The 10359-nt window shown below is 45.3% G+C and overlaps 1 protein-coding gene across 3 annotated transcripts; it reads left to right on the top strand.

Annotated features, from left to right (window-relative positions):
- Nucleotides 1-772: 772 nt before the first annotated feature.
- LOC114587353 (uncharacterized) lies at nt 773-7444 on the top strand. Of its 3 annotated transcripts, XM_028711450.2 has the most exons (5): nt 935-1044; nt 2404-2424; nt 2941-3019; nt 4850-5059; nt 6837-7444. In XM_028711450.2, exons 1-5 carry the CDS (start codon nt 1021-1023, stop codon nt 7004-7006), a joined length of 504 nt encoding a protein of 167 aa, XP_028567283.2. In that variant the 5' UTR covers nt 935-1020; the 3' UTR covers nt 7007-7444. The 3 variants fall into 3 exon arrangements, with proteins under 3 accessions (XP_028567273.2, XP_028567293.2, XP_028567283.2); XM_028711440.2 differs by lacking the exons at nt 935-1044; nt 2404-2424 and adding an exon at nt 773-920; XM_028711460.2 differs by lacking the exon at nt 2404-2424 and having other exon boundaries at nt 934-1044.
- The last annotated feature ends 2915 nt before the right edge of the window (nt 7445-10359 follow it).

Below are 10359 nucleotides of genomic sequence, written 5' to 3'. Positions count from 1 at the left end.
ACGCGGGTGGCGCTGTGGCTCAGCGCCTAGGACTTGCCGATCGAATCCCCATGGCGGGGTGCGCTCCCATCGTTCGGTCCCAGCACCTGCCAACCTAGCAGTTCGAAAGCACCCCCAGGTGCAAGTAGATAAATAGGGACCGCTTACTAGCGGGAAGGTAAACGGCATTTCCGTGTGTGCTACGCTGGCGACGTGACTCGGAAGTGTCTGCGGACAGCGCTGGCTCCCGGCCTCTAGAGTGAGATGAGCGCACAACCCTAGAGTCTGTCAAGACTGGTGCGTACAGGCAGGGGTACCTTTACCTTTATGTGAGATGGAGTTCAAACTTCTATACAGTAATACTACTACTAATAATGGATGGTGTGAGGTGGCGTTCAAACTTCTATACAGTAATAATAATAATAATAATGGATGGTGTGAGGTGGAGTTCAAACTTCTATACAATAATAATAATAATAATAATAATAATAATAATAATAATAATAATAATAATAATAATAATAATGGGTGGTGTTAGGTGGAGTTCAAACTTCTATACAGTAATAATAATAATAATAAGGCAAGCTGCAGCACGCAACCTCCTCTCCGCCCTCGCCCACCCTTGCGGCGGGCAGGCGAGAAGCCGGCAGGGGCGCGCGCGGGGGAGGGTTCCCAAAGGATCAGCTTCTTGGTTCCGGGAGCGGATTGGTCGGCTGCTCAAGGGGAGCGCCCCGAGGGTCGGCCACGTGACACACGCGCGCCTGCGGCCGCGGAGTAAGTGGCGGCGCAGCTGCATTTCGGGGCAGGCGCCGGTTGCGTCCGGGTGACACTGTGACTGAGGGGCGGACTCTGGCCGCGCGGGGCAGGGGGGCGGCAGCGCGCGCATGGAGGCGGTCGGGCAGCGCGAGCCTCCGGGGCGCCGCCTCCTCCCAGAGCAGCGGGTGAGGGGAAAACGGCCACGGGCTGGGAGAGAGAGAGAGAGGCTCTGGAGTTCACGTGCAGGGGGAGGAAACACGTGTTAAACTTGTTCTCACGTTCGAAATGTCCAGCTACTTTTTTGGGAGGGTGAGGAAGGGAGGTCCCACGAAAAGCTGTCGAGCGGGTCCTTTAAAACAGTGGTTCCCAACCTTTGTTTTTGGTCATGCCCCACCTAAGCATCTCTCAAATCCTAATGCTTCCCAAATTCTTATTATTCAAAAGGTGAACTCCTATTCACGTGGAGGAAGCCTAAAATGCCATTCACTGAGATGTTATTTTCGAATTGCCCCCCTGTGGTTGGGAACCACGGCTTTAAAATGTAAAAGGAAACCTGGACGCCCCCCCAAAAGAGAACATTGGGGGGGGGCAGGCTTCTGTTAGTTTGTTGAAGTGTTTCTATTGATTTTAAATACTTTTTTTGGGGGGGGGGGAACTGCCCCTCCTTGGTTATGCCCATGTCCCCCAACATGGGGGAATTGAGAATTGCTGAATTGGAAGGAATCCTGTGAGGGTCGTCGAGTCCAACATCGTGTTGCTACTTTTGTTCTGGCAAAATGCAGGGCGGGGAGGTTATATTTTTAAATATTTTTAAATAAAAAAATTGATACTGAAGTGATTTCAAAGCATAGGAGCCAACTGCTAGGGGCCAAGGTCCACGCCCCAATAAAATATTTGAGGGGGCCAGGCTACCCCAAAGTTGTTGGGCATTGCCATTCAGATTGTATGTGCCGTGTCTATCGATGGATTATGTGGGTCCCCCAATGTTTTATTCAAGTTGTCACTCTCCCTTCAAAGCAATCCATTGCAAGCTGTTGCAGCCTAACAGGATGGCTGCTCTGAAGTTTGTCGCACAGACGTGCACATGAAATTGTAAATCTGTCTTGCGCTTTGCTATGCACAACTTAAATGCATGACCTTTCGCACACCCTTTCCAACACATGCATTTGGAGAGGATCCCTAACTTGGCAGAGAGAGAGCCCTGAAATACAGGACAAAACTCTTGTCAATACAGGACTAGCATTTGACATTTAAATATGGGACAGTCCTGCATTATACAGGACAGGTGGCAACCCTAAAATGCAGGAACATGAGGTTCCCCATCCCATTTGAAACCATACCGGACCCTGCTGAGCTTTGCAAATGTGCTAGTGGTTTTATTGCTGCAGACATTTCCTCTGCTCTTGTAAAGAACAGCTTCCCAGGGTACTGACTTTTTCTTGGATGAAGTAAGGTGGAGTTCAAACTTCTATACAGTACTCCAGAATTATTATTACGTTTTGTAGGGAGGGAGTGGAAATTAATATGGGCCTTTCTGCATCTGAGGCATTTTGTATTGTTCTGGGGATCGCTGGATAAATTATTTACTTTCTGAAGGGTTAAAAAAAATCTGTAGAGTGTTTCCCTGTGGTTGATCCTATATCTTCTGTTGTTCTGCTCCTGACAAAGACAAAGAATGAGCATTATCAGGTGAACAAATGGGTGGAGTCTTAGAGGTTTTTTGTTCATTTGGATAAACTTGTTGACACCCTTCTTTAGAAATAAAATTTCCAACCTCTGAGCAGGAGGGTTGGAGTCTGTACCTCTTTATATGGCTTCCTTTTTTGACTCCAGGGAAGCAAGTGTGCCAGTGCATTTGTATATTGTGGTAGAAGGAAACATTTTCTTAAGACAAGTGTTGTGATTGTTCTCATGAGGTTACACGAGGAGGCTAATAATTTCCATAACATACGTTAGGAATCATCATCTGACAATTTAGTTAACTAAATAGGTCATAACAGTGAAATCAGCATTAAAAATATACACAAATAGGTCACAAACATTTTGCTCACTGTAAAAGGTAATGTAACACAATCTTTCAAAAATAAAGAGATGGTTACCAAAAGCTCAATAATAGGATAATTTATTGTCCAGTAACAGCCAATCTCATGAGGAATCCAATCAAAGATGTGGATCATTTGACTTCTTAAACGTTTTCCCCTCTAGAAAAAGGCTGATGCATCTGCATTTGCTGGACAGGAGGAATTTGAAGTGGTGAAGACTTTCAGCTGGAGGCCTGGAAAAGGTACTTTTTTGGGGTGGGGAGGAAATGGCTGAGAAGTACAATCTTAGCTTTGAATACCAGAGATTCCCATATTCCTGGGAGAAGGCCCTATGGTTCAGTAGTAGAATACATACCTTGTACAGTATATCTCCCAAGCTCTCAATCCTTGTAAGAGACTTTGAGTAGCAGAACTGGGAAAGAGGACAGCCACTGCTAGTCCTTGCTGGTTTAGGTGATGCACTGGTATTGTTCAGTAGATGGTAGCTCCTTATAATATAATATACATATATTGCTGGGATCTGCCCTCTCGGGAGACAGTGGAAGGGTGTGCCTTCGGGGGTGAAGTCCAACTGTTGGAGCCTGCTGTGGCTATGTTTTTATCTCCATGAACTGGAACGTGTGCAGAGGAGGACAACCAAGATGATCAGGGGTCTAGAAACCAAGCCTTTTGAGGAACAGTTGAAGTTGCTGGGTATGTTTAGCCTGGAAAAGAGGAGACTCAGAGGAGATATGATAGCCATCTTCAAATATCTTAAGGGCTGTCACATGGAAGATGGAGCAAGTTTGTTTTCCCCTGCTCTAGAGGGTAGAACTCAAACCAATGGCTTCAAGTTACAAGAAAGGAGATTCCCACTAAACATCAGGAAGAACTTTCTGACAGTAAGAGCCATTCAACAGTGGAATGGTCTGTCTCGGAAGGTTGTGGACTCTCCTTCCTTAGAGCTTTTAAAGCAGAGGTTGGATGGTCATCTGTCAAGGATGATTTAGTTGAGATTCTTGCACAGCAGGGGTTGGACCAGATGACCCTTGGGGACCCTTCCAACTCTTACGATGAGAGCTGTGAGGCTATAAACTGAACAAGGAAGTGCTACCATGAGAGCTGGAAAGCCACGCTCCCACGTTTGCAACTTGGGAAGGGAGTTTGGAAGATTACACAAACACCTTTGCTAGCTGAAACAACTTTTGTTGTAAATGTTGGATGGAGTAACCCCTAGCATGTATCCATCCCATAGGAGCCAATTCCTAGGGGCCAAGGGGTCTTTGCATCTCCCCCCCAATAAAATATTTGAGGGGCCCCCCAGCTGATGGGCATTGCCATTCAAATGGTGTCTGTGCACCATGGCAATGTGATCAGTTATGCAAGGCTTACTTGCCCCCCCCTGCAATATTTTATTCCAAGTTGGTACCCCTGATCCACTCTTGTACAATGAGACCAACATTTCTGTCCTGTCCCCCAGTTGCATCCCTTTTGCATGACGCGGTGTCACCCAGCTTTTCACACTATTCCATGAAAGTTGCAGGCTTCCTCACAGTCATTCTGCACCCCATCATTGTTTTCTTCCGTCTCTGCCACAGTCATTCCCAGAACGACCAGTCTTCCCTCCTCGGATGTGCTTCACAAACCCATGACAACATTTTCTCCCCCCCCCCCACTTAACCGCACCATCCCTTCCTCTCTCTGCGCTAACTGCCCCAGCCGCCACTTGACCAACATTCAGATTCCCTTCGCAACAGTTGCCAATGCTGCCCTGAACTGCCTATCCCTCCCAACTAGTTACGTTTTTACTTATCCCTTGTTTTCCTCAGTCAACTAGCTTTATGAAATAATATCTGTTAAAACTGAAAGGGAAACCTCAGACAATATTTGATACTAAATGATTACCAGGTGGGAATTTGTAATATTCAAAGATCGCCTCAAACAACAGCAGTTGTTTTCTGCTGCCACGTACAATGAAGTGAGGAAATGGCTAAGCTGATTTATTGCGTTAACCTATCAAACTCCCTAGGTTTCTGGATCCATTTTGCTGTTTAATTTTTCAAATAAATCAACGAAGGCTTCTTTCTGTATAGGTTTGGCAGAACATGCGGCGGAGAAAGCGAAAACCGCCCTTGAGGAATTGGAAGACTTTGAGTCACTCTACGAAGACTCTGAGTCAGATGGCGAAGACGTAAGCATGCCCACAGATGCAGCTTTTATTGAGACAAAAACTGTATCTCACTACGTAGAAGAGGACTGGGATAAAGAGTTGGAAGACAACGAAAACAATAGCAATCCTTATGGTAGGTGGATGCTTCAACATGGTTCTTTTTAAAAAAAGAAAAGAAGAAAAGAAATGCTAGAAAGCCAGGTGTCTAGGGAGAGGTGCATTGTGGGAAGATTTCTTTAGAACTGCTCTTGCGATAGGCCAATAAAAGTGTCATAAGAACATAAAAAGAGCCTGTTGGATTGCTAGTCCAGCATGCTGTTCTCATGGCGACCAGCCAGATAAATGTCTGTGAGAATCCCATAAGCAGGAAGTAAGTTCAATAGCAATTGTGATTCCCAGCAGCTGGTATTCAGAGCTATACCAACTCTGATGCCTGTGGTGGTACATAGCTTCATGACTATTAGCCATTCATAGTCATATCCACGAATTTTTTAAAAAAGTATTCTTTGAATAAGTTGTACCAAATTGAGTACGAGATTAAAACTTAAGGGGTGTGGGTGGGTGTTTAAAAGGAAGCTACTATGGACATGTTTTTTTTAACCCACACGTCTATAGAGGACAGAGTGTGGTGTAAAAATAGGGATGTTTCAAGAACACAAAGGTATCTCTTTTAATCTGTGAAACTTTGGAGATACGCAATCTAAGACTACATGTGTCACTCAGTTCATAGCAACAGCATTAGATGTGTGAGAGAGTAGAGCAGTCTGGGAGAACAGAGTAGGCCGGGTATATGTACCAGTCTTTTGAAAAAGCAGTTGTAAGACAGCTAAAGATCAAAATCTACTTGGCACCTAGATGCAGCAGTTGTCGAGACTACATTGACAAAACGTACATCCCATCTCCTTGTAGGGCCAGCCCTGTCATGTGGCGGAGTAAATCAGCCACTTCTGGTAGCAGGTGCTGTAGGGTGGTGGCGGCAGCAGCAGCAGTTTGTTGAGCCGTTCCTCCTGAACCCTCTGGCCATTCCCATTCTGAGCTGGTGCTCTGGAAGCAGCGATACTTCCTTGCTGTTGGTCTGGGATGGCTGACTGTCTCACCTAGTTACCTTCTCCCAGTACATCACAGATGGTTGGGAAAAGCCCCCGAGAAAGCAAGCAGAGAGGGAAACAGTCCAGGGCTTGTAGTCTAGCAGCCATCAGACGTACGCACATATTGCTCTACTCAACATGATATACTTTGGTGCTACCACTTCTGGATTACAGCATTGGTTTGAGCAGTTGAGCAGTAGCGCTGGAGAATATTATCTTCCTGAAACTTGTTCTAATCAAGAGAGGAAGTTTCCATTTTTTCTGCATGACTTGCCAACATGCTTATTGCAATATGTGTGGAGTGGTGAAGGAAGGGGAAATTAATTATTCAGTGGCACAACAACAACAACAACAAACAACAAAAAATTTTCTTGCCATGTTATTTTACTTAACAACTTGGATCCAAATTTCATTGTGTTCAGCATAGACCTTTATAAGGCTAAAGTAAGTTGACATACTGCTTAAGTAAGTTGATATCCTTTGATGAGAGTTGCAACCGAATTGCAGAATAAGCACACACTGATAAACGCTCTGAGATCCAATTTTGTGCATGTATTTAGCTTTCTGTTCTCTTGGCTCAAGGAAGAAAGCTGACAACATGGCCTTAAGGGTTGTTGGGAAGATAAAATGATATCCTCTCCATGTATGCTGCCCTAGGCTTATTGGAGGAAGGGTGGGATGAGAGGAATAATTGTTATCAAAAATAATTTGCTCTGATGTCAAGAGGGCTTTATTCCCTAGCGTGGGTTCTTAGAATTGCAGCCTGTTGAAGACAGCTTTATAGTGTAAATCATATTGATTTAAGTTCACTCAACACTTTAGATTTTGAAGATGTGATTCACTGCGGACGTTTCTTGGATCAAGAGCCAGTGGCATTTTCAGTTCGAGAAAAGCCTTTGTATGACCCAAGCTTGCACCATGTAGCACCGGTGACTTGGAGACAGGTAGAGACTATGCCAGTGGAAGGCCAATTTGACGACGCTGTTGACTGAGGTGATAATGGGGTAGAAATGTGGACTTCTAAACTTATATCTCCTTGAAACTTACTTGAGACTCAACATGAACACCTCTTGTATTTTATGGAATAGTTTATACAACTTGGAAACTAGAGAAGTGGAAGATCAGAAACTAGGTGGATGGCAATCTTGTAGCACTTTTCGCTTTAAATTGGCTTGGTATAGGTTTTATTTTTCAGTTCAGCATGCTGTTACTTTGAGCTGCTTATTACTTTCCCCTTGTCTCGTGTGCAATTTTAGTTATTTGATTTGACACGAACGACCTCATTGAGCTGTCAATCCATATTTGTACCCATGTTACAAACTCAACATTGTAACTGTTGCACTTCAGTTTTCTTGTAAATGTTATTTATTGGACTTTGGTGTTCTGACAGGATCGCTCCTGAAGAATACAGGCTTTTTGAGTGTGTACAATGTGTGTGTTTCATTTAATGTGATTGTCAATATAAATGTGGGGGAAATGGCTGATGCAACATAATGCTTTAGCTCCTGAATGCTTTTGCCTGCCTTCCATTGATTTAATCATGCAAATACAATGGAGCTCTTCTCAGCAAACACAAGATAATCCCCAATTAGTTCGAGAGCTATCATCCCCATGTCTTGGATTGAGCCTCAAACTTGCTTCCGTGCACCTGATTTCCTAGAAGCCAAGGAGCTCCTGTGCTGACCCTGTGCCTTTCCCCAGTAAAAAGGTAAAGGACCCCTGACAGTTAAGTCCAGTCATGAATGACTCTGGGGTTGCGGTGCTCATCTCACTTTTTTGGCCGAGGGAGCAGACGTTTGTCCGCAGACAGTTTTTCCGGGTCATGTGGCCAGCATGACTAAGCCGCTTCTGGTGAAACCGCTCCCACCGGAGCGGTACCTATTTATCTACTTGTACTTTGACATGCTTTTGAACTGCTAGGTTGGCAGGAGCAGGGACTGAGCAACAGGAGCTCACCCCGTTGCGGGGATTCGAACCGCTGACCTTCCGATCGGCAAGCCCAAGAGGCTCAGTGGTTTAGACCACAGCGCCACCCACATCCCTTTATTCCTGTAGTTCATTGCAGTTGCAGCCTGTGCATATGCAGTGCCATTTACATGGTGAAAACATACACAGAAATCTGTGCAACATGGCACCTTTTCCGTATATCACACTTTGCATAGCTGTCAAGTGTCCCTCATTTGAAGGGACAGTCCCTTATTCCAGCGCCATGTCCCGCTGCTGTCCCTTATTGATGGATGTCCCTTAAATGATGTCCCTTAAATTTCAAAGGAAGCAGCTCCTCTCCCTCCCTCCCTGCCGGCTAGGGAGGAGGGAGGCTCCAACTGTGTTGCTTGGCTGTGTTGCTCACCCAATAAGAAGTCTAAGAACGACTGGGGGGTGGAGCTTGCATGCCTTGTGTGTGGCTAGTTAATGCAAGCTGAGGGGTTTTTGAATGCTGGACGCCATTTTGTTGCACGTGCTGCTGCAAACTTTGCAGTGCAAAGCCAGGCCGGGGAGCCATCTTAAGTTGAGGCTGCATAGGCCTTGTGGTTCATGTGATTCAGATTCTATTCAGTTGAACCTCTGGTTACAAAGTTGGTTGGACAGTGTCCTCGAAGCTACCAGCATGAGTTTGACCAGACTGCAGGAGGGCAGGAAGACTGGAGTGCCTGGAACAGGTGAGGCTGCAGGTCCCTTATTTTGGCTGCTGTTCCCTTATTTTCAAGGCTGCTGGTCCCTTATTTTCAAATCTGCAAGTTGACAGCTATGCACTTTGGCACTGAATTGAGTTCACTAGATGCTTCCCGCCAGCTGTTGCCTTGAGTCTCTGGTTATTTCCTGGAGATGCAAATAGAACATTGTGACCTGGTGTTTGATGTTGATGCTGAAACTCTTGAAACACTTCTGTGTATGTGTGTGAAGGCTGATTCTTCCTTTGAGGATTAATTTGAGTGATGCCTGCTATTGCAGTCCATGCAGGACAGCCCCTAGAGGGCAGCATCAACCCAGCCCATAGTTTTTATGGCCTGTTTCCTCAGACAATAGGCTCTTACAGGGTGCAGCGGCAAAGCGATATAGTCCGAGACATTTTTAAGTGTTGATCAGGTGATACTGTGCAGGTGAAATCGTGCTTAATTGGGCCAGTGAGGTTCCTCCACCCACCCCAAAAATTGTAACATCTTGAAACTCGCATATTTTATCTGCCAGTTATCAGAATAATAATTTTAAAACTAACGATGATTTATATTTTTTGGTTCAGTTTAATTGGTATCCAGCTGCACCTGCCATATTTGAAAGCAAATTGAGCTGCCCTTTCCCATGAGCTCAGAAAGAATATCGCCTTGTCCTTACTCTCGTTTTCAAGGGATCAAAATCAATACGTAGAGAATTAGACTGCACATCATTGCCGCATAAATAAAAAGCTCAACAACTTATTTGACCCAACCCCCCCCAAGGGGTAGATCACTGCCAGTTTATTATTGTGTGAGTAGATCATTGCAGTCTCTTGGAAGTTGGCCGTCCCTGGTCTATCACATCCCATTGCTAACAATGACTTCAGTATCTGCGTGTGGATCTTACATAGCTGAAGCAGCACCGTGCATGCACAAGAAGGAAGTATTCATTTGGGGGAAACCCCACGTTTGCAGAAGTACAATAAACGTTTAGGAAAAAAATACAACCGGGTGAGCCCCTCACCCCAAGCCCCATAAGGACTGAAGCCTACTCAGTAGTCACAAAATGCCGGCTGACTTTTGGGTGTGGACCCAGGGATAAGAATAATGGAACGAAGTATCTCAGAAAAGTGTTGCTGGCTCCCTGCTTGGTCAGAACCCTGACCAGGAGCACCCCACACTGCAACACTTTGTTGCCACTCCCCCTTACTTGGAAATAATTGTCAAACGCAGACATTTCCCCTTTTTTTATTATTATCAGGAGATGCAGAACTGGGTGTCACCAGCACAGTAGTAGCGGCACTTGAGCTCAAACCTCTGGCAAATCTCCCCTGGGGATTTGAAACAAATGTTAAGATGGTATATGATAAGATGGGATATGAATACAGTGGTACCTTGGGTTACATATGCTTCAGGTTACATATGCTTCAGGTTACAGACTCCGCTAACCCAGAAATAGTGCTTCAGGTTAAGAACTTTGCTTCAGGATGAGAACAGAAATTGTGCTCCGGCGGCGCAGCAGCAGCAGGAGGCCCCATTAGCTAAAGTGGTGCTTCAGGTTAAGAACAGTTTCAGGTTAAGTACAGACCTCCGGAACGAATTAAGTACTTAACCCGAGGTACCACTGTATTTGTGGCACTGCGTGAGACAACACTTAAGAGGTGGAGCTGCTTTAACCTGAGGCACCATCT

This window comes from Podarcis muralis, chromosome 2, assembly GCF_964188315.1.
Source record: "Podarcis muralis chromosome 2, rPodMur119.hap1.1, whole genome shotgun sequence".
Classification (NCBI taxonomy): domain Eukaryota; kingdom Metazoa; phylum Chordata; class Lepidosauria; order Squamata; family Lacertidae; genus Podarcis; species Podarcis muralis.
The sequence above is the reverse complement of the archived record's forward strand: the minus strand, read 5'-3'. Positions and strand labels throughout refer to the sequence as shown.